This window comes from Crocodylus siamensis, chromosome 1 (assembly GCF_052110815.1).
Source record: "Crocodylus siamensis isolate JL-2025a chromosome 1, ASM5211081v1, whole genome shotgun sequence".
Classification (NCBI taxonomy): domain Eukaryota; kingdom Metazoa; phylum Chordata; order Crocodylia; family Crocodylidae; genus Crocodylus; species Crocodylus siamensis.
The window spans coordinates 242,621,780-242,647,173 of NC_143395.1; the positions used below are offsets into that span (position 1 = coordinate 242,621,780).

General features: G+C 39.8%; 1 protein-coding gene across 17 annotated transcripts in view; it reads right to left on the minus strand.

The window, feature by feature from the left end:
• Positions 1-25,394, minus strand: part of ROBO2 (roundabout guidance receptor 2) — a 663,916-nt gene that overhangs the window by 138,613 nt on the left and 499,909 nt on the right. For 12 of the 17 annotated variants that reach the window (XM_090059876.1, XM_090059810.1, XM_090059859.1 and 9 more), the window contains exons 7-8: positions 24,276-24,287; positions 5,900-6,024 (exon numbers count right to left, since the gene is read on the minus strand). In XM_090059876.1, coding sequence (XP_089916002.1) covers positions 5,900-6,024; positions 24,276-24,287 — 137 coding nt within the window. The remainder of the gene's footprint in view (positions 1-5,899; positions 6,025-24,275; positions 24,288-25,394) is intronic. The other 5 variants (XM_090059886.1, XM_090059819.1, XM_090059781.1 and 2 more) reach the window with 1 other exon arrangement.

The following is a 25,394-nucleotide window of genomic DNA, read 5'->3' on the forward strand; positions in this document are numbered from 1 at the left end:
TTATGCCATATCAGTGAAAAATAAGAGCATTGTTTTGTTTTGCTATCAGTCAAATACACAATGATTTCCTTTACAAGCAGTATATAAAAATAAAAATATAAACAGCGTTACTATACCATACTCATTGCTATATATACCATACTATATATACTATAATTATACCACATCAGGATTTCATAAGCATAACCGCCGCCCCCCGCCAATGTTTCATGCTTTGGAGAGTTTGCTGTTTAAGTCAGACAAAACACACTATTAAATAACACAAGATAACAGAGTTTCAGGTAGGGGTACAGGCAAGAGGGAAAGGTGTCAATGATTATACTTAGATGGTCTGAATTTATTTCATATAGTCCTTCTTAGTTCTGGATTTAATTTTAATAAAATTAACAGTGGGCACCAGACCAGGAGATAACACTGGAGTACAGATTAGAAAAATACCTGAAAGAAGTGAATTATGAAGAGATATTTGAAGGGTCACAGAGAGACTGCTTGGCAATGAATACTTTTCCAGGCAAAGGGGAAAGCAGGAACAAGAGAAGCACAACTGGGAGGAGGATACAAATAGACCATAAAGAAAGAGAAGTTGGCAGAGTATGAGAGGTTAAAGGAGGGGGTAGAAGGAAATTAAAACTGAGCTGCAGGAAAGGGGCAGAGCTGAACAAAGCCTTGAAGGTGAGGACAAAGAGTATAAATCTGATGTGGAAGTTGACTGAGAGCCAATAGTTTCAAGAAGGATCAGGTAGCATATTTAATATAGAGAAAAGTGATTAATTTAGCTTCTGCCTTTGGAATGGATCAGAGCAAAGAGAGATAATAATTATGGAAATGAGAATGGAGCAGTAGTCGAAGTAAACTACGATCAAGCCATGAACTAGGGTTTTAGTAACTGAGGGAAAATTTTAAAGAGAAAAGTGACAACATCTGGCAAGAACCTTGATGTGAGGAAAGGAGGACTAGGAGGAATAAAAAATGTTCATACAGGAAATTGAGGTTAGTGGAGCTGTCATGGGTGATGGAGATGAGAAACAGGAGAGAGAAGCTTTAAAAGGAATGATAAGAAAGAAATATGCCTCAGCTAGTTAAATCTTTAAAAATATGGCAAATCAGTTTAACTATAGTATTAACTAAACTAGCCCATTATAAAACTATTAGTATAATTAACACTAATAACCATCCCCCAAACACTTGAGCAACTGTAATATAAACTATGGATTATAACTAATTATAAAATTGTTTTGTTTTTCTTTCTATGACTAGAAATTTGGAAAAGTTCTGTTGACATTTTGAAGTTTGCCCGTTGATGCAAAGCAGAAAACTTAAACTCATGGATAGGACATTCAAAGGCATTCAGTGTTGATCTAAGTCTTGCTCCCAATGGTAATTAATAATACCTTGACTTCAATAGGGGAAAACAGGTTTGCCTAGCCTGTGCAACTTTTCCTTCCTGCACTGGAATGAACCTGAAACCTGACAACGGTATTTGTTTCCTCTTCCCTCCAAAAGACCCAAAGAGAAATCACAGGGTAGCCAGTTGACCAGTAGTTAGGATATGGGGAGTGGGAAGCACAAGTTGAAGTCCTTAATCTGCCTGGTTCAGGCCAGAGACTTTAACGTGAATTTGCCACAACCCAGATAAGTGCTTTAACCACTGGCCAGTCTGTAGTCTCCCTCTCTCCTTAAAACTCCATCTTATCCTTGAGAAGCCCTTCCAAAGAAAAAAAAATGTCCTCCAAGTCAGCATGTTCCCACAAAAAGCTGTTTCAACTAATTGGTATTTTTCAACAAACCCCACCCCTGACCCTTTTTCTCAGAAATCTTCTAACCAGTGATTAGTGAGAAATTAGTGAGAATACCAGCTAAGATTCTGCATTGTCCTGAGTCTTTGGTAGCTGTACATGCCTTGTACAAGGAGAGGCAGCATGACTGAAAAGCAAGTGAAAAAACTCACCTAATGGCACAAAAACAGAAAATCTCGATATTACAGAGCTTTACTCATTCCTCTACTTGCAGATGTGAACTTGGTGACACAAGGCAGAAGTCACTGCAGGTTAAGGTCCCTAATCCTTATAATCCTTTCATTGCTAATCATTCATTCTCCTCTTATGTGACTCTCCTCCTCTCACCTTTTTTTAAGCATGGGATGTCTAATCCTGAGGGATGTTGGGCGCCAGTCAATTCTGCAACTTCATCATCTCATGCCTCAGGATCAGACCAGTGGATGATAAATTGTCATAAATTGACTGCTGCACACATGATTTTAAAGGTCTTTTAACTTTAAGTGGATTCAATTATCAGACAGTTTGCTTATTCAGGCATAATGGTGGCATGCTGGGCCACAGTCATCTCTAGTATAACTCTATTGACTTCACTGAAATTACATCTTTCGAGTGTAATAGAGTAACACCAGGTATAAATTTGGCCTGGAGAGTTTAAAGACTTTGCCTGCCTTGAGCTGGTACATCTCACTGGAGTCAAGCTCACTGCTGTCAAGCTTAGAGAAGAAAGGTTACCAAATACAAAGTACTAGCTGCTGATGCACAAGCCGGCACAAGAATAACCCCAGAGAATAACTCCCTTCCCTCCAACTCTCTGTACATAGAAAGAGATAGTTAGCCATGATAGTCTGCTTTCAGGCAGAAGGTAAGGTAGATTTGCACCTTGCAGACTAAATCAATCAACATGAGCTTTCATGAGTCCAAGCTCACTTCATCAGATGCTGTGAAAGGACATACACAAAACAATGTATTAAACAGAGAGAGAGAGAGAGAGAGAGAGAGATCTGAATATAAAAGACAGGCAAAGGAGGGAGGGAAGTGGGGAGGAGTGCTTGGAAAGGCAAACAAGTAATAAACCATCCCCCGTCTCCCATTCCTCCCTCCCTTCCCAGTTTTTTTTTTTTGAAAGAGAGTATTCAAAAACAGAACAGGTCCAGAATGAAGAATGCCCTTTAATTTTTAAGTGGTTAACTTGTTTAGTCATACATAGCACCAAGAGCATACTGATAATGGCACCCCAAGGAAGAAGATGGCTTCTTGACGAAGATGGAAAAAGGGCACCTCAAGTTTATACTCCCATGCCAGAATGTAAAGCCAGAGGAATATATGAATGTAAAGTTCACTTTGATTTTTATGATAAATACTTAAAGTTGAGACTGACATTTAATGGGGTAATGTCTATTACAAAGCTTTGAAAGTTTTACATTAGGATAGTAACATTAACCCAGTTAACCTGTGTTGCTTCATTGCTGCTCAATTAAGAATAACATGTGGGTATAGTGAATCACATTGAGCTATCTTTCAAGGTTTGATTATAAACAATGTAGGTATCAATTTTTATGTTGCATTTATTTGCCAAAAAAGAATGTTCAAGCCCTCTGGGAACTGGTTCTCAATATTGTAATTAATTTTCCAGGTTTGTAATTAAACAGCTTCAGCATGGTACAATCAGAAGGTAATAACATTCAATTAAAGACACAAGATACATTTTCACCTTAAAATGTTTTTACCCTTGAAGTGATACCAGTGGAAAAGGATAAAATAGAGTATTAGCACTTTTCAATTACGCTAAATGACTTTAATCCTGCAAATGATGTCCTACTTTAATTAGAAGCTCTTCTCTTTATTACAACATGATGGATGTCCACTTTATTAGATTCAAGTGTGACACTATAAGCCCACTTTACATAAACATTACCATGTTATTAAAACCCTCTACAAGGAGGGTTTTTGAAATGTTTTTGTAGCACATCAGTACTTCCTACTTTAATTTCAAAATGCTATTGTATTTTCCTACTGGAACAATGTTTCTCCTTAGTAAGGCACAATGCTGCACTTTTCAAGTAAGTGGAATATGCATTTGGAGGTTAGAACTGAAATTCTTATCACTCTGTATAATAGGCTGAAACAAATTTGAATGGAAACTAAAGTTAAACAACTTAATGGTTACAATAATAACAACTGATCATTTTACATTTAAAACCCTGTTAAGCTCAGGGTATTGAGACTGGTTTTGATCCTGCAATTGGACCCAAGTGCCTACACATGCTAACTTTGAAGTGGCACCCTGTGGTAGGAATCTAGGCAGATCCATTAATGTGGACTGGCCTGCAGGATTAAATAATACAGCAGTAATGGTGTTTTGGGGCACATTTCCTCTCAGACTGATGCCAGTCTATTTTGTAACATATTTATTAACCTGTGTGAGAAGCTGACCTTTACAGGGCGTAGCTCATGTCAGTTTTGCAGAGGAATTCAATTTTTAACTCAAGTTCTCATAATAAATCAGTGAAGAACAGACTGCTTGACAGAAACCACCAGGACAGAAACAGAGTTGGGGCAATTTCAGTGAGGCTTTCTCTTACCAGGCACCTAAACTGAGCTGACTCAGAAAGCGGAGTTGAATGCTTAGCAGCTCGAGGTGATACTAAGCATGTAGCTTCAACAGAGCTAAAGCCAGACAGGCAGAGTGTACTTCCCTAAGGTACTTGGGCTGTTACTATTCCCTGACCTTTACTGAGTGAGATTTGTGCTGGTTGCAGTGATGTGGCCAGAAAACTCTTGTCTTTTGGGCATTTACAGAGGGAAATAATTTGTATGGATTGTTAAAGCTTTAGAGAGTATCTTCATCTTCATTTGAATGTTATAGTATCATTAAGCTTCCTCAGGTTCAATATCCCTGTTTCTCTTAAAAGAGATCTCCTTGTTCTGCATATGGATTTAGAGAGGAGGGAAGGTTGTGCCTGTTGAGGACAACCAGAGGAGGACGATTTTTTATTATTTTTCCCAGAATTCTGACAAGGATCTCAAGCCAGTTTTACTGTTATTGGCCTAGACATATTGAACCTGGCCCCTGCTGCCATTAACCACCTGGCAGAAGAATAACATATGAAAATATACCTCAGCTGACTCCAGGAGAAAAAATTACATTACTATATGTGCCCAGATTCTTAATTGGGGCCTCACCTATTTGTTTGGATCAGGTGTCACAAAAGAGCTGGAAAATGATCAAAAATAAGCATCATAGAAATTTAGTGTTACAATTCTACGCTGCAAGAGAATTGGCAGTAAGAAACTAATTAACTACCTTGCAGATAATACCTCTTCTCCTGCGCTGAGCAGAGCTCAAGTACAACAGAGGCTCTAGCCCATGGTTTATCACGTTCAAACATTTACACACCAAAAGGAAATCCATCCAGATGGTGACAGCACCTGACTTCTGAAATCATCTAGTATTGGCAGAACATTTACGATGGAAATTTAAATAAAGGCTTATGCATAATGGCATCATGTTTGGGTGTAAAACTAATGAAGCCAATACACACCCACAGCAATAATTATGGTGGAATCAGAAACTCTGTCTTTAAAATAGCACATCCAGAGGAAAAGATTAAAAAAAATAACTGCAGAAATTGTTTGTGGCACTTTTGCCAGAGCAAACAAGCTGCGTATTCAAAAGGTGCATTTGCATGCACCATTGGTATGTACCAGGGCAAATCAGTCAGTGGATTGTAATTAACACTTCTGATTTGCTAGGAAACATGCACATCCTATTATTTTTGCTGCCTTAGCTCTCATAACATGTTCCATATTTATCTCATCCACCTGTTATCCTGTATTTCAGAAAGAACAGACTTTCAGACAGGTACTGCCATTTTCTGTATGACTGCAGAGCACTTAGTTCAGTGGAGCCACAACCCAGTTGACCTACACTTCTCAACATAAATGTTCAGCACCACCACTACTGTCTTTGTTGTTACATTAGGGTATCCTGGGGACAAATGGGGTGTCTGAGTAAGATGCATAGAACTTGGGAAAGAAATTAAAGTAAAAGAGAACATTTAAAAACTGAACAATATCATATAAAAATGTGATCAAGTTTCAGGTGAAATTTTTAGACTTACCTGACTGCCTTCCTTTTGCCAAAAAACAGCAGGCTGGGGATTTCCCTTAGTTTCACAAGGAAAAGTCACTGTTCGACCCTGGGCTACAATCTGATCTCGTGGCCTCACCACAAACTGTGGAGGAGCTAAAATATAAGAATGAACACCGTGTAAAATTAAGAGAGATTCCTCAGAGAGTAGATGAATAATATCAAAGGGCAAAAAGAGCATTATGCAAACATATTTTTATGCCATAGGGTGTAAACCTTTATTTATTTACTAGTAGATACAAATTTAGTAAACAAGAAAAGAAAAGAAAGCAGCAACACTAGGTCATGATCTCTTTTAGCTGTAAGAAGAAAAGCACTATAATCACACATTCATTTAAGCTGAGATGAAAATAAAGTCAGAAGCCAGTATCATGGGCGTTGGTTATGTTCTAACCATTTCCTTGAGGCTTGTTTGGACTGACACTTACATACCATCCATGCTGTACACAGCTCAGCACTGGGCCTTTGCAGTGGTGTGCCTTAGAGTATGAAAGTGGCTCATTCCTGACATATTTTTCAGTTCATCTGACTACACTGTTAAAAGTGAATGAGAATAGGGTTGGAGGAAAGGCCCAGACGTGACAGGAGAAGTAGTCCAATGCATCCCTCAGAGTCCTTGAGAAAGAAGTAGGGGTGCAAGAAGAGGTTGCTGTGTGAAAGAACATCCTCAGAAACAATGTAAGATATGAGAATGGGGAAACAGGTTGGGAAAACGGCAAAAGGGAGAAATGTTGATGTCCAACAAAGAATCAAGGTTTATTTGACACTATCTTTCTCTGGACCAGCTGTTTAGCTAGGAGACATGCTGGCAAACTTTTAAGCACAAGCGCCCTTCTTAAGATGACTGCTACTATTTACAATAAATTAATAATAGGAGACAGCTCTTGGAGCCATGTGGTTAGATCAGAATATTTGCTTCTATTTATTTTTTAAATAAGTGTCTAGCATTTCTGGATGAAAAAACAATATTTGGAAATGGTTTGATATGAAAGTCTGTTTTGTCCAAAAGGCTACCTAGCATTTTTCTCAACAATACAGTTGGTCCAATAAAAGATCACCAAAAAATCCCTTGTATCTCACAGTTCTTGAACCACCATGGATAAAACAAAACCCCAACCCTACTGCTGATGCCAACATTTTTGTATTGGTAGACAATCCCATCCCCAACACTCACTTTTGCTGTGTTACTTTATTTATTTGTGCCCTTTCCCAAAAATCATCCCTCCAAAATTTAGGTGCATCTCAACTGGGGAAGCTGATTTAGTTACTGGAACTGAAGCGTGCAGATACTGAAATGGGTGTATAAGCATCTGAAATGGCTGTTATGGGCTGTCCTTCTCTCCCAGCCCCAGGAGTAGAAGAGGGGAATGCAGTCTTCATTGTCACACTTAGGGTACATACAGATGTTTAGGGGCTGCACTCTAACTCATGGCGCTTTATACATGCCCCCTTCCCTCCCTACCCCAACCCCCCGTGATCCAACAGACATTTATTTGTCTGTTGCGTTGGGGGGGTGGGATCAAGCCTGCTTGCATGAGCCCTGACCAGCAGGCAGTCATGCTCTAGCAGCCTCTAAACTGCCCTCTCCTCATCCCCCAAAATCTGGGGCTGTCAGCAGGGGAGGGAGGGGAAGGGATCAGCACAGAGCTGTTGGCTGGGCTTTCCCTGGCTAGAGCTAGAGGGGGAAAGGTGGGGTGGAACAGAGCCCTCTTGACTCCTAGTCCCTGCTCGCCCACCCCAGCTATCCTGGCTGGGATATTGGGAAAGCCAGGCCAGGCCTGCAAGGAGACAGGACTTCATTCCATGCCCTCTGCTAGATCAGGTTGGGCAAACCAACAGGCAGTATCTGCTGTCGCTTTCAAGAGGTGCAACCAGAGCTGGGGCAAACGGGGGGTTAGGGGGGAATGAAGCCCTCTCAGCTTGTAGGCCTGGCCCATCTCCCAACAATGCCCCAGCCACAGTAGCTGGAGGGAGCAGCTCCATTCCACCTCTCCCCCACCTCCACCTCTAGCATGGCAAAGCCCAGCCAGCAGCTCCCTGCTACTCTATTCCCCCTCCCTCCCTTGCTGATACCCCCAGCCCCACTCAAAACATTAACCCTGGAGGGAACACAAGTTCCCTAAGGAACACCTTGCTTTAGAACACCTATATCTAATACTTGATTTGAAGAGAGTTAATTTTTTGTGCAACTGGCATTTTAAAAGCATTCGGCAGCCGCACATGTGTGTTATGTTGAGGCTGTGGAGCACTTTCAGGGGCCTGGTTGGGGGAAAAAAAATGCAACTTCTGTAAGTGCCCTTAGTTTTAATCCTTTCACAATCACTGCTGAATTGGCAATAACTTTTGGCTGAGAAGCCAAAAGCTGCTACTAATCTGACAGTGGCTGTAAGAGGGTTAAGTTGTAGCTTTTGCTTAAGCAGGAGCAAAACAGATTCAACCATGTGGTTCACAATTCTCTGAAGTCAGGATTCAGCCATGACTGTAGGAAAATCTTTTTTTTTCATTCTGCCAACTGGAAACAAGGTATGTGCCTTATTTGGGGGCATATGAAGTGCAAGAAAATATACTTTAATTCTAGAGGCCATAAAAATATCCAGAGTTACTCCCAATTTTTAGAAAGTCTTTATATTGGAGATCTTCTCTATAAGATCCATTGAAATTCATTTATAGTGAATGAGAACCTTCTTTGTGCCAGCACACTGCTATATAGACACTGTAGCTCTGTACATAGGGAACCTCAGTTTAAAATGTAGGTGTTCATGGAATAGACTGTGACTACTATAGTAATGGATATATCTATCATAGTCAGGCTGACTAATTATCATTGACTATTGACAATAAAGTTTAGCACTTACAGAAGAAATATTGACTGATTCTGAGTTTCTGGGCACATCTACACTTTCATTAATGTCCAGTAGTTACTGCGCATTTAGTTTAGGACTTCCTTAATGAAGTAATAACTAAATGTGCAGTAACTACAGCTACTGCTCATTTAGTTTAATACTTCCTTAATGAAAGAAGTTGCACTTTATGTAAAAGAGCCATATGATTGCTCAGAGCTCCAGTGAAAAGTTGGAGATAGGCCTATTGAGAGTCTCTGAGTTAGGGCTAGAGGGGAAAGCAACAAGGGTGATGCTGTGGTGGGGCTCTGCTGTAGACCACCAGACCAGGAGGAAGTGGTGAATGAAGCTTTTTTCAAACAAGCAGTGGACATTTCCCGATCACAGGCCCCGGTTCTCATGGGGAACTTCAAACACCTAGAAATCTGCTAGGAAGGCCATACAGCAATATGCAGGCAATCCAGAAAGTTTCTGGAGAGTAATGGGACAAATGCTGGAATGGCAACTTGGGGCTATGCTCTTCTTGACTTTCTGCTCAGAAACAGGGAAGAATTGCTGGGGAATGTAGTAGTGGAAGGAAACTTGAGCAGCAGTGACCACAAGATGATTGAGTTCAGGATCCTGAGGAAAGGAAGGATGGAGAACAGCAGCGTAAGGACCCTGGACTTCAGAAAAACAGACTTTGACTCACTCAGGGAACTCATGGACAGGATCCCTTGGGAAGCCAGACTGAAAGGGAGAGGAGGTCCAGGAGAGCTGGTTGTCCATGGGACCAAGTAGAATGCACTCAACGGTACTGAGGGAGTTGGCTGGTGTGAATGCAGAATCATTGGCCATCATCTTTGAAAACCCATGGCAAACAGGAGAGGTCTTGGATGATTGGAAAAGGGCAAACATAGTGTCCATATTTAAGAAAGGGAAAAAGGAGGATCCAGGGAACTACAGACCAGTCCACCGCACCTGAGTCCCTGGAAAAATCATGGAGCAGATACTTAAGGAATCAGTTTCTAAGTCCTGTACTTAGGACAGAACAATCACATGCACTGGTACAGGTTGGGCACTGACTGCCTGGGCAGCAGCTCTGCAAAAAAGGACCCAGGGGTTACAGTGGACAATAAGCTGAGTATGAGCCATTAGTGTGCCCTTGTTGCCAAGAAAGCTAACAACATATTGGGTTACATTGGTAGGTGTGTTGCCAGGAGGTCAAGGGAAGTGATTATTCCCTTCTATTCTGCACTGGTGAGGCTGCATCTGGACTATTGTATTCAGTTTTGGGCCCCTACTACAGAAAGTATGTGGACACATTGGAGAATGTCCAGTGGAGGGGAACAAAAATGGTGAGGGGGCTGGGGGATGTGACTTATGAGGAAAGACTGAGGGAACTGGCCTTATTTAGAGAAAAAGAGACTGAGAGGGGACTTAATAGCAGCCTTTAACTACTGAAGATGGGTTCAAAAGTAGATGAAGCTAGACTGTTTTCAGAGGTGACAGATGACAGAACAAGAAACAATGGTCTCAAACTGCAGCAAGTGAAGTTTAGGTTAGTTATTAAGAAGAATTTTCTCACAAGGAGGGTAGGAAAGCACTGGAACAGGTTACCCAGAGAGGTTGTGGAAGTGTCATCCTTGGAGGTTTTCAAGACCTTGCTAATGAGCAGGTAAAAGGTTTGTGGAGGGATGTGGTGGGGTCTGTAGGGTTTGTAGGTTGATTGTGAGGGGTTGCAAGTGTGGGGTTTCTGTGGGTTATAGGGTATGGCGGAGTTAATAGTTTCATAGTAGCTAGGGTCAGGAGGGACCTGAACAGAACATCTAGCCTGACCCCCTGCCACAGGCAGGAATGAATGTTGGGTGCACAAGACCCCAGACAGGGAATCATCTAACCTCCTCTTGAATTTGCCCAAGGTTGGGGTGAGGACCACTTCCCTGGGAAGTTGGTTCCAGATACTGGCCACCCTAACTGTAAAATACTGCCTTCTGATCTCTAACATAAACCTATTCTCCATCAGCTTATTACCATTGTTCCTCATCACCCCATGTGGTGCTGGGGAGGAAGGAGCTCTACCTTTTGCTGATGATCTCCCCTGAGGAGTTTGTAGGCAGCCACCAGGTCCCCCCTCAGCCTCCTCTTGCTGAGGCTGAACAGGTTCAGGTCCCACAGTCTCTCCTTGTAGGGCCTGTTCTTCTGCCCTCTCACCAAGTGGGAGGCCCTCCCCTGAACCCTCTCCAGGCTGGCCACACCCTTTTTAAAGTGTGGCACCCAGTACAGATGCAGTACTCCAATTGTGGCCTGACTAAAGTCGCATAGAGGGGGAATATCACCTCTCTGGATTGGCTTGAGATGCATCTTTGGATGCATGGCAAGGTCTGGCTGGCCTTGCTGGCTGTGATCTGGCATTGGCGGCTCATGTTCATCTTGGAGTCAACAATGACTCCAAGATCTGCCTCTGTGCTTTCAAGATGGGAACTCCCCAGCCTGTATTTATGCTGTGGATTCCTTCTCCCAAGGTGCAGTACCCAGCATTTATCTACATTGAACCACATCCTATTCTCATCTGCCCACTTTTGTAGTCTGTCTAAATCTAGTTGCAGCCACTCTCTCCCTTCAAGTGTGTCCACCTCACCCCACATATTAGTGTCATCAGCAAACTTGGACAGCGTGCTTTCCCCCCCTCATCCAAGTCACTGATGAAGATGTTAAACAGTGCAGGCCTGACGACCAAGCCCTGGGGTACCCCACTGCTCATATCTCTCCAGGTTGAGTACAACCTGTCCACCACTAAAGTCTGGGGTGTTTGTGGGTGTGGAGTTTGTGAATGGGGATGTGGGGTTTGTAGCTGGATTGTGGTGGGGTTGTGGGGGAATTGTGTGTGGGGGAGGTACTGTTGGAGTGGAGGGGACTGTGTGGGGGGGACTGTAGACAAATATGGGTCCTCTGCCAGCCCCCCCACCATGGTGCATGCCCCCCCTTTTCCCTGCAGTGGCAGCAGCCAGCAGCAGGCCTTTGGGGCCCATTGCAGGTGGAGCTCCCTGGAGGTATACAGCACCACCTGAGACCTGGGAGGTGGCCTGGTTCTCTGGTGTGTGCCATCAAGCAGGACTGAGCCAGCTCCTGCTGCCACCTGGGCAGGACCCAGTCCAATCTGTGCAAAGGCTCACACCAGTGGGCTGAGCCAGCTCCATGCACCATGTGTAGTTTCTGGGTCTCAGGTGGCACCTTGCAACATGCAGAGGTGGCAGATGACAGAACAAGAAAGAATGGTTTCAAACTGCAGCAGGACATCTCAAACAATGGTCCCCCCTGCAGCAGGACATGAGTGCCCTGAGGACCTGCTGCTTGCTGCTGCCACTGCAGAGGGGAAGGGGAGGGCACTGTGCTGCATGTGGGGGGTGGGAGACCCACCCCTCCCACACTCTTCCCCACCCCCACACAGTCCCTATACTCACACACATTCCCTCCACCTTCCAACAGTCTCTCCACCCCCTGAGTCCCCCCAGTCACACAGTCCCTGCTTACTGGGGATAGAGCTTGGATCTCAGCCACTGCTGCCAGCTCTTTCCCACTTCTATATCCTCCAGCATGCTGAGGCAGTGCACCAGAGCAGCAGGAGCATGCAGCAGACATAGAGATGCTCTGGCAGGCTGCTATAACATCTCTCTTTGGAGAACCCAGCCTCTAGTTGCTCCAGAGCATACTCCAAGAATGTGCCCTGGATGCTTTTTTCTGGCATATTTTCTTTTGATACTGGGATTTCCTGGTATCAAACTAAGAGTCTGAGCTGCATATTTGCTGCACGGGGAACATTTAATCATTTGTGGTGTGCCTCCTGCAAATCTCTAACTGCTTTAAGATAGTGCAACAGGCATGTGCTCGCTTGTGTGGACATGGCCAGTATGTACAAGTTAGGTACATTAGGAAATTAGGTGGCATGGCTGGTTTAGTATGGCTCCAGACACAGTCAGAGCTGTTCTCAGACTTGTTATTTCATGCATGCTTTCCAGCACATGTTCAGAGCTGCTCGAAGCCAACTCTACAGCTGAGTTTCTGGGTTTTGGATAGTGTGACCACGTGCCCCAATTTGGTTGGGATAGTCCTGGATTTCGGTAGCCAGTCCCACTTGGTCGGTGAATATTAAAACACACAGGTGGGGAGGTGGAGCAGCACAAGCTGTAAAATAGAAAGCTGTATAAAACACAATAGGCTAACTTGATTAATGGAATGACCATAAAAAAGGGGAGATGATTGTTAACATGTGTGAAGTAAAGAACAATTGGTCATTAACAGGCCATTGACCCCCTTAGCTGCCTGAATAGTAATACCAGTGCTGCACCACTCTACCCTGCCCACGTCTCTCCCTGCAGCAGTACAGCTGACTTGAAAGCAGGGGATGAGGGACAGTATCCTGTTTCACATTTGTCCCACATGGTCATCTTAGTTGTGGAGCATACTGCCTACTGAATGGGGTATGTGTTTTTTTGGGAAATGCTCCCCCATACACCATGGGAGCTGTGTGGACATATGTGAACATCCTGGACTGTCTTTGATTTCAGTGGTTCATTATTGTCCAACAGATATAAAATAGCTTGCAAATATTGGTTAATTTGTTCATTATAGATTAGTTAAATGAGGGATGGTGAAATTATTTTCTCAAAGTAGTTAATTGAGGGATAGTGTTTTACTCAAAGTCAGAATATCAGTGCCTGAGTTGGGTCTGCTAACTTGGTCTAGCAGCTTTTGACTCAAAATATTTTGGTTCCAGCTGGAGCTTCTCTTAAAATACAGGTCTAACTACCAAAACACTAAGAACATTAGGAAACCTGTTGAAAGAGACCAGTTGTGTTGTGATAAACCAAGTGCTGTACCAATCAAACAATTAGCCTTCATTGCTTCAGACATAATGTTAACTGGGTTGGAGTAAACTTAGTGGGAAAACTCTTCTTTAATTGACATTTGTAAATCAAAGACAATGGGTCTAAAATATTACTTGTTTTCCAGGGAGCTAGATGAGACTAATAAAAGAACAATTAACATTAGAGACCTGGGACACTTTTCTTGAAACAGTGTTTTGAGAAATTTAAATACAGTACACAGTAAATTAGATTTGATTTCTGGCAAATTATGCTTTGATACTGCATTCAGCAGGCGCTGGCTTCAATCAATGTCATGCTAAAGCTCTGTTATGCTAATAGCTGCTTGTGAGGGTGAGTTGGATGATATGGAAATCAGATGGTTGAACATGAATAGAAAGCACAGGCCATGTACGAGGTGGGCTTTGAGATGAGGGGATGGGGGACCCTAAGGTTAATCACATCATGTTCAGAGTTGTTTTTACAGCACAGGATGGCATTCTACGGTGAGAATTAAAATGGAGATAGCAAAGCTGCAGTTGTGAGCATTAGCATCTTGCTCAAGATGGTAGCAGTGGCATTCTGTTGTACTCTGTCTTTCAGCATGTCATTTCATGCCTGAGTGACTAGATATTTTATGCCATATTAATTAATGCATATAAAGTTATCCTGTACTTACGCGTTAAAGAATCCTAAAAAGGGGGAGAATTGAATATTGCAGAGTACAAGCAAAGGAATTCCTCAGCACTTCTCCTATTCTACCAAGTAGTAGAATGAATCTATTGGGATATATTACAAGCCATTTATTTCTCTGCCCACTGGTGTTACTGAATACTAAGGGTATGCTGAGTCACAAGGGGCTTATAAAGTCTCAGCTGTAGAAAAGCTTGACTGAATCAGTTCATTCCTCCCGGCTGAACTCTAGTCAGCTGATAAGAAATGTGGGAGAAGATGAATCAGAGTGGAGGGAGAATATTACCAAAGTAAAACATATGGCTTTATAGTAAAAACTGCAGCAACTCAATACAAAATAATAGCAAAATTACTTTTTTTTTTTCCAGACTGGTCCTAAGAAGCACCGTGAATTTACAATTCCTGCTGAAATCAGTGATCCTAAGGGCACTGTATTATAAGTTCCTAATGAACAGATTCCCCAAACTAGCTGCCCTACAGTGCGTATACATACTATGTACTGTGCTATTAATGAAAAATAGATACTGTAGTAAAATATACTATAAAACTGCTATTGGAAACTGAAAATGAAAGACAGTCAAGAGGAAATGGTATGGATGTTTTTCTTTTTATTTCTCCAGTTGTCTACTAAAAGCTAGTATGAGACCAAAACCATTTTATATATTCCATATGATTTTTAAATGATGTTTATTAATCTTTTAATTACATACGTTTTGATTTTAAAAATGTACTAAACTGTGTCATATAGATCTTCAACAAGAAGTCAACATGAAGTCTTCCACTAACTCAAGTGCACTTTGATCACGCCCATAACATAATTTCATTTATAACACAAAATGCAACACCGATAAATGTAAAAGGGCTAATATAAAACCATCATTGCATGGCTTACTATTTGTAGATATAATTTAAATTACTGATTTGATAATATCTAAATTCAGATATTTGACTATAAACTTTCAAGGGGACACAGTGTAAGAATTACTTTGTGAAGGTGTAAGTTCTAAAAATTGGGGTTCATTTGAAAAACTTCAACGATTTATTAAAACATTTATCTCAAAGGAAATGGTGAATTAGTTGAGATATTTAATTCATGATGGCATACGTGCTTTTGGACTGAAATATCTAAAACAAATACATTCTGAAGGTCTTTTGAATTCATACTTCATTAATATATGGTCTGCCATCAACAAATAACTTGAGAGTTTAATTGTTAAAATATTTTCATCTTAGAGCTCTGCTGTTCTCATAACCCATACAATGTAGGTAACATGCTTAGCCTCTGTATACCAGTGAAACTGCCATTATTAAGTAGGTTGGCCACAGGTCCAGGAGATCAGACTTACTCTTCTATTAGGTTACAGTGGGTGCGGTGATGCTTTACTGTGTAGTAGACCGATTTGTTATGCAGTAGAACATCACCATTTACACATGTGCAGCAATTAGGCTGATGTAGACTAATTTACTGTGCCACTAAATAGTCTGGTCAGATACAAGTACTATCTGATAGCAGAGTAAATTACTGCACCTAAACACACACGTACGTGATGACATCCAGATTAGTTTACTCTGGCTCAAACAGTGCTGGAGTTTATTCAGTCACATTAATTGCACTTGTAGCAGTATTACTAACTGGTTTTTCTGCCACCAGGGACTGGGTGATGATGAAGAACAAGATGGCTTTTAACTGATGTAGAAAGAATATATTTTGCTTATATTGTGATTGGGTCAAAGACAGACATGGAGTGGCCCAGGGTCATTCTGGAGAAAAGAAAAGTGCCTGAGAGGGCAAGGGGTAGAAGACTTCTTCAGCTGAGGCCATCTGTCTTCCCTATCTGTCAACATGGTACTAATGGACTAGCTCCTGCCCTGATAGTAACAGTGATCAAAACAATCTCTCCCTCCTAAATTTCAATAATTTCTATTAGATAGAAAACTAGCTATAATAAATCATAGGTATAATGAAGTATTGGCACTTGCAAGATAATCTGTTGAAATGTGCTATGTATACCTAGAGCTAAACAGGAAGGCCACATAGAGATCATGGCTCCACAACAAGCTATAAAAACCCTCTACCCTCTCTGTCGCAGATGACAGATGTGAACACACAATTATGTTTTCTAGTTTTTTTGTTTAGGTCTGGGTCTCTATTTATGCTGCTAGGTCTGGAAAATTGTGCTTTTACAAGGCAGAGGATGAAACAAAAGTGCCATGAGTTGGCAATGTGGAAATCCAGAGATCTGGGGTAACTGGTTGCAGTGGGCTTGATCTCTGTCATGTTGAATAGAGGGAGACAGAATGCAAAAATTACACATTGGATACATTCCCTATGCCACATTATTTTCTCTTGTGAAATGGTACTACTAACCATGATTGTATTATAAATGAGGCCTTTGGATAATGCTGCAGATCAACTACTATTCTATTCAGCATGCAGCTAGAGAGGCTTGAAGTGGCAATCAATCTATTTTAACACTTGGTTGTAAAATGTAGGGTGCTTCCCATTCTTACATTGGATTCAATAAAATGTGTCCATGCTGGAGAAGAATCCTAAGATATGGTAACAAAACAACTTGTACAAATCACTTTGCTGAATCAAAGCTGCTAAAGTATTCAATCCCCTTGTTGTTCTTCTTGCATGGGATCATGTGTCAGGTTAGCAAGGGGAACTAAGATGAATCACAAGACTACATATGCACATCTGGACTTTAAAGCCATTTCATGGATTTCCCTCTTCTTGACATAGTCTGTTTCCAGGTCTTAATGATACATTTAATGTATTATTTGTCTCCCAGAATTTCTGCTTCAGGTGGCTGCTTCTGAAAGCAAAGGTTAGGAATGGGCCGGTTGTGGGAAGGACAAATAATACATCTTGCCTTCTACTAGATTTGGGACCACACCAAAGTTAAAGTTAGGATTCCAACAGTAAGAATGAAAAAAAATACTTTGTAAAGACTGCATCCTGATTTTTGGAGAAGAACTGATATAATTGTTTTTATCTTCAATTTGAATTTAGAGTATGTATTTAATTAATAATATTCCTAGTTCAGCTGTCCTGAGATCATATGCAGTTAAAGAGCAAAAGTTTGCAAACACATTCTTCTTTCTTTGTAAGACTGTAGAGAAGACCACACTATCAATAAAGACATATTACTATTTATTTTAACTTGGAAAACTCAATGAAGAACAAAGCTATTGTAATCCTCTCTCTCTCCTGTCCTTCTTAAAATATACATTTTATAAGTTTCGTCTTCAACTACAGCTTAATCCTGAGCAATCTTTCTATTGTCATTTACTCTGACCCCTCTCATTGAATTAGTCTTGTCTCATTCTCTCCTTTAAATGGTCCGTATATCTGGCAGACTCTCAGTAGACTAACAATACACTTGTTCTTACCATGAAACAACATTTCCCAAGACCCTTAAGCAGTTTGGATATGTATAGAGAGGGCTGGCAATGAGTTTTTGTTTTAGGTTCCTTAACAGTTCCCATTATTAAGGACTGTTTTCAAGGAATCTCTCACACTTTGACTGTTTGAAGCAGAACACTTAAAATTCAGGAAGTGGAGAGCCCTGGGGCTGAAGACATGCATTTGGCAAGCTCTGCACTAGGAAAACAATACTTGTATCACTACAATGGTAAAACCTTCTGGTGTGGAAGCATCTGGTACTGCAGGATCCCAAGATAAAAGCTGATGTCCCAGAAGAAACCCAAAGACTGGTTTTAGTTTTAGAGGAATGTTTATAGCTTATAGCAATTCAGCAAACAAAGTGGATTATGACAAAAGGACTTTTGTGCATGTGGATTTTGGTGCTATAGAAATAAGTGAAAACAAAACAAAAACAAAGAAACAAAAAAGAATCTCTTACCCCCCACCCCGTTCATGAACATAGTGCCTTATTCGTGGATTTCGCCATTTGTTGGGGATACGAGAACCTATCGCCCACAAATGGTGAGGGTTGCCTGCAGTATGATCTTAAGAAAGCTGAAATCAGATCTGAGCCAGTGGAAAGAAGGACTGTTATGATGATCAGGGTGAATCATAAATCTCCAACTCTGAATTCCACTTCTCGTCCTAACTGTACCCATTTTAAATTTGAATTTTTTAGCTCTTGAAGTACATTTTTCTGAGCAAAGACCCTGCCCATCACATCTGTAAAATACTTCTGTATGGCACAGTAAGTGATTATAAGTTTGTGCAGTTAGTGACATTAGTACTCATTGACATTAATAAATTAGTGAATATTTTTGCATGGGCAGCATTGCCTTTCAGAACTGTGAAAACTGCCAGGAGATCACCACATAGGGAACACAACTGCCGTATGTCATGTTTGCAGTCAAAAACTGACACGCAACTGAATAACGTTGTGGTTCTGTTCAAACTATAACAATAGAGTGGCATGAAAATGGCTGAACTAAAATGAATGAAATAAGCTGATCAAATATATATTCATCAGAAGCCTACTTCAAAGTACAAAAAAGGGGAAGAGGAGTAGTGTAATTATCAGGTATCCTGCCCGTCTCCATTTTCTAGTTACGGCCTGAAGGAAAGTATCTTCAAGAAACAAATGTCTTTAAAGAATTTAAAGGGCTAGAAATCTTATTGGTGGACCTAATCTTCAGAGACTTATGAACTGATCCAAAGCCCATGGAAACCAATAGGAAGACACTTCATTTCAGTGGAAAGAATGGAGTTTCCACAAATTCAAACGAAATTCAGCTAAGCATCCAAAAGTTTAGATATTTATCTAAAATATCTGGCCACATATCTGGGGTCCAGGAACTAAAATGAAGTCATCCATCAATTCATGTACTCAAAGACATCTGAAACTGATGAAAACATCATGCTATTTGGGACATATTTGACAAATACCAATTAATCCAGCTCTTTTCAAAGTGGAGGATGAAGACTTTTACAATCCAAAACTGTAATGGTTCATTACAGTTTTGTTGGCTCTAAAATAACAGTATAACTTTTACATTAGATATTTGATTATAATATCATGACTAGCCAGTAAGGTTGCTGCCAACCTGTATATGTAAAAAAAAAAGTTGTACTACTATAGGGTCAAAGGAATTGGGAGCTTTGTCTGAGTACAAACTTCTCATGGATTTAAGGATTTTCTAACAAATCTTCACAGATAATCACCACCAAGACAATCTGGCTCTCTCCTTTATGTTTTTGTTTACATGTGAGGATAGTGATATTTTGCCCCATGGTTGGATTTGTTCTGTTTTCTGCTTTCCTCACTAATCTGACTAAAGTGTTTGCCAGTTGATAAATAACCAAGATGCATCCTGGTTCACTCACTCTCCATTCAGAGAAGGTCCAAATGATAAATGCCTGCTGTCTGCTGGTGCTTTTGCTTACCCCCAAAATCCCTGTAGAAAACAGCAGAAGGCAGTTTGGCGAAATGCCGTGGTTTGATGTAGTTATCAGAATTTCTGCCACTGAAAGATGGCACAATATTACCCAGTGGAATAACACCACGTCTGTCACACACCAATCACCATTTCTGGTGCTGTCATAATAATCCTGATGCCCACGTGAAGGGTGATACTTCTACGTCTGGCACTAAAAGAAAGAAAAAAACTCCAAGTCTGGCAACTTTTATGAAATATACAGGCTGGATATTGCAGCAACCTTACTGGCTAGAAAGGAGAGAAAGAATCACCTTTTCCATTTAATATCTAATGAAAGTTATTTCAAACAACAAAGAATAATACAGTTCTGTTCTAAACATGGTTCTTCATGTTTCATATATATTGGACTGAAACATTCTTGATAGGTCATTAAGTCATGCCAGGTTGATTTATGATGTGACAGCTTACCAGAACAGAGTACAATGCATCAAGAAGTTACATTTCACTTAAATCTAAATAGACTGCATCTAATTAGACCTAAATATAGAAAATGGAAAGTAGGTGACTTATCTCTCTGTATCAGCCTTCCCCAGGTTGGAAAGATTATAAAGTTTTCTTACACGTTTTGGTCTTCCCATTTTCTTCTTAAGTTCAGTTGCACACTTCCTACTGAAACTGCAAATGAAATCCAACTTCTTAATGCACTGCATATTTTTCTGGAAAGTTGAGTCATATCATAAATCAAGTTGGCTTGAGTTACTGTAATGCAACTGAAATGCACAGAACTGTACTTTCAACTGGATGTAGGCAATTAATTTGAAAACTGAGTGCTGTTTGTGAACTAAATTGGCTTAGTGGATGATCAGGAAGAAGGCAACTAATTGGGAATATCAACTTAATAATTGACCTCTTTCTCTTTTAATCTATTTCTGTAAATTTCCATTCACAAACAGAACAGTTTAGAAGCTATTATATGCTAAGATCAGGCATTAGATGTCATTGGATTGGACAAAGCTTTTTATTCTGGGACCCTAAAAAAGTGTTGGCCCGTTGTCACTTTAAGTACCTGTGAAATGCTGAGATACCACTTTTCCCAGGACAATTAGGCCTAATTTGAATTAATTACCATTCAGGGTACAGTGTGTAAATGACCGTCTCCACTGACCTTCCTTCTGCCTGTCTCCTTCCCTCCCCCACCACCCGCTGACCTGTTTTGACCCTGGCAAAAAAGCCAGGACTGTCACACCCGGGATAAACCTGATCTCTGTTTTTAGAGGATTGGGATAATGATTACTGTTAGATAAGACTGAGGAAGCTTTGTGGCCTTGTCCCAGTGCTAGTGCAGGTTTATTCCAATGTATGATTGGCATAAGAGAGACAGTAAAAACCAGCATGTGTGAAAATATTAACTTGCTTGTCTGGAAAACCCATCTGATGAGTGAAATCACAGAAGTAAATGGTTTAAATAGGGATAAATATCCAACTTCCTAAACCCATCTGTTATAACTTCCATAGGAAATCATTTCAAAAGCTTATAAAGAGAACATCTATTTTAGACATGGGCAACACATTTATTCCTAGCAGCAAATCAAAACATGATGACTAATCTGGTGCAGAACTGTTCAAATCACCAGCTGCCATCTACCTTAGGCAGAACCATGCTTCATTTTATATATGAAGCATATACCAAAGATGGTGACTGACAGAAATAATCCATCCTGGAATTTTCCACTCCAAATGAAATTCAAACAAAAATGTCAAAGTCAATAAATAAATAAATAAATAAATGCATAAAACCATTGCGCAAATAAAACAAAAACAAACTAAAACAAAACACCCTAAACTGAAAACTGTAAAAGCCCATTTTGCAACAAGAACTGCTGTATGATCTTGGAATATTGAAGTAGCAAGATACAAAGTATAATACATTTTTTTTTTAAATCCTTGTTTTCTGACTTTGTTTTTTTTAAAAGACATTTTCACCAAGAAGAACAGGTTGAAATATAATGTGCTAAGAGTTTATATGGTTCATGGGACCTTGAGGGAAGAAAAACCGTTAAACTACAGATTGTATTCAGCTGTTAGACTATATTGGCATGTACAAATATACCATACAAGACGCATGCTTCTAGGACACAGTTAAGTATTTTGATATTAAGTAACTGACCCTTCCTTTACTTTTGTTCTATCAATATAGACTGGGGGGCTGTAACATTGGTGCAACATATATGAGAACCCTGAGAAAGTAGCCCTATGCTCACTGAATACTAGCAAGAACAATATAGGCACACATTAAGTTATTAAAAGAACAGGGATTTTTTGTTTATTTTTGGTAATAATTATTATTATTCAGTTAGACATGAATTATAATGTTTTGCTGCCATTTTCGTGCCTTGATAATTAAATTCCCTGTTAATATACTGCATGTTTATATACAATAAATCTACTTGCTGTCTCCATACACTTGTGTGTAGTAGGGGTTGGTATACTCACCATCTCTCAATTCACAAAGCTAATCATCGAATTAAATATTTTGATAAACATCATATTATACAATCATTATTTTAAGTAGCCCACTATAATTTATGGCTCTTTCAATCAATCAAATAAAGGGAGACATTTTTTTTCAGCAATGATGACCTCTAACAATATAAAACAGTTATGGGATAGCAAAAGTCAAGGTGTCCACAGTGCACTCTTACAAAGTAGCCACATGATTGGCAATTGAATAACTTAAGGTCTGGTATGATCTTAAGAGATGGAATCATGACTCAAGGCTCTAGAGTCATGATTCTCAACTGTTCTCAACTGTTTTATGCCCAAGGCACCCTTCAAAAAATTCCAGCTCTTAGCTTTTCACAGGAAAAAAAAAAACTTACAATAATTTTTCTGTTGCAAAGAACTCAAAGTCCACAACAAGTCAGAATGTGTTTGATACTATATGAAATCTCTTCTTTTATTTTGTGATCTACATATAGGTATTTACATAGAGAACAGTGCTATTATTGCCTGGTACCCTGGTTAAAGATCACAGCTCTAAAGAATCCAAAAATAGAGGATGAGTGTGATGGGAGGAGGGGAGGACGGGGATGAACCACACAGAAACCTACTATTTTACTTGCAAGTTCCCCTGCTATATTTCTCCCATGAAATAAGGGAAGGATATTCATCATTTATTGGTGGTGTTCTAATTGCTCATGTTCCATCTTTATCAACTTACAAATCATATTTATCTTTCAAACAAATGACCTAAGTCATCATAACTTGACACTAGTTTCACATGATGTAATTCCATTAATCTTAATGGAAATCTGTATATAGCTGGAGTATGATGCACTGATGAGCCAGGGTCAAATTCTGCTTAAGAAATTCTAAATGGTATACAACACACTTAAGTTCAAACCCCAAATTTTAGATGAATAAAACTCCTAAAAGGAATTTTATCTGAAGTGAATCATTCAGGATTGAACCCTTTAGAATCATCTATTAAAACAAATATTAACTTTTCAAATCATTACAATAGACTAAATTAACTAAACATTTCATTTATCTATATATATATATATCTATATCTGTATAGATAGAAAGATATATATATATATATTTCAATTTCATATATACAGATTTCAATTTCAATTTCTAAAAAGCACACACACATGACATTGATTGTTGCAGTGTAATAGTTAAATAATTCATGAAATTCTCCTTGGCAGAGAGCAATAATCTATTATTGAAAATAAAAATAAACAAATTCAATATTTAGAATATTTCTTAATATAAGAATAATGCTTAGCTATGGATAGGTGTCATTTTCTATTAGCTTCATTTTTTATAATTTAACCATGATTTTGAAAACTATAATCAGGTTTCAAAATTTCAGAGGATACAAATTCCCAAGTAAAAAAATCAGAGGTAGGCTTTCGGTGAACATTTTAGTGAAAACATAGTGCATACTATTTGGTGCCCTCTAGTGTACTCCAAAAGCAAAACCTGCATTTTCCAAGAATGTTATAACTCACAGATAAAAATGCACCTTAGAAAACTCCCCCACATTCTCAACTCTATTAACTCCTCTTCATTTTAAGGACTGTGATTATTTTATTTTAAAAAACTCAACAGAGGAACCAATAATTAAATAAAATAAAAAATACAGGACATGCAAAGCTTTAGCCTTTCTTCTTATGTAAGCAAAAACAGAATAAGCCAGATCATTTATGGTCTGATACCAAGACCACTGAAGTCAATAGGAGACCTGCTGTTGACTTCAATAGCCTTTGTTCCAGGCCCTTAAACATACATCCATGGACCGTTAAGAATGATTGGATTAGCGATTTTGGCTCATTTTCACCTCACCCCCACAGTTTCAATTGATTGGTGTGGTGGCTGGTTAGTGATTTGGCAAATGCCATTGTGTATAGCAGAATAGAAGCAATAAAAAATTCAGAGATAGCAGTTCTGTCAAAATTACTTGCCTCACATTAGGAAGTTAGAACTATTATGCACTGATTAATAATAATTGCATTTAAATCGGTCAAATGCTGTTGCAAATGAAAGATGAAGCACTGCGTGAAGCCATGCTAAAATGGATAGAAGGATGGTTACTTACCAACAGGGCGAGCTGTAGACATTACAATGGTGTGGTGAGAACATAAAAAGGAAATTAAAAAAAGAAAAGAAAATCTGTCAGAATGCATGACGTGCAATGTTACGTCTAACTGTGGACACTTCCATGATCTCTCAACTCACAAATGTCAGGCTCAGTAAGGTGTCCAGGTTATTGTTCAAGAATCCTTTTAATTGCATATTTTCGGACATAGCATCCGAACAAGCTAGCGCGAACCAATCATATGAGTAACATGTTTTATATGTTCGCATGTTGTCATCAAGTATCTCTGTTAATGCTTAACTGAAATAAAATGGCTTTGCATTAGTACAACCTTCTAGCCCCTGATAAATACAACCATTCAAACCACAGTCTAGCAAATGTCATGCCAATAAAAGGAAGCCATCACTGTCTGATCTAAATACCAATTGAATTATAAGCATGGTCAGTCAGTACTGTAGTAAGGAGAAGCCCAAGACACCGTTTTTCTTACCCAGCAATAGGCATGGAAGCTTATATCACATCATGTTTTCCTCACTGACAGGGCTGATGAAAATATAACAGATAAGTTGGAATGACCATGGGGATTTCAACTCAGAACCTCCCAAATTACTGCTTAGATAACTTATAGTTCCTAAAAAATTGCTGCTGAATGATCGACAGGTTAATTCTGCTTCAGACTGATATCAAGATTGAAAGCAGTTGCTGCAACAAGTGATTTCTTGAATATACCTACAGCCCTTCATTACTCTTGATCTGGGGAAAAGGGCTGTCAGCTCCTCTGTTATTAAAATATAGACATCCTGATCTGGAGAAGCTTAAGATTCGGACAGAAAATTCACTTGAGGTTGAATCTGGGGAGATGAAACTTCCCTTATTTTAGCAATAGATGAGTTGTCCACTTGCTATGTGACTTTATTAGAAGTTCACTAGATTCATTCTCTTGTTTGGGTTCATAAACCAGAACCTATGGTTTACAGATTCCCCAGGCAATACACTATGTTCAGGGCTCATTCATTTCCCACACCTCCTGCAATCTTACCCAACCACTGTCATAACCACTTCCTTTAACCATTTCCCGCTTGCGTGCTTCTTATCTTTTTGACATAGAATATATTCTGT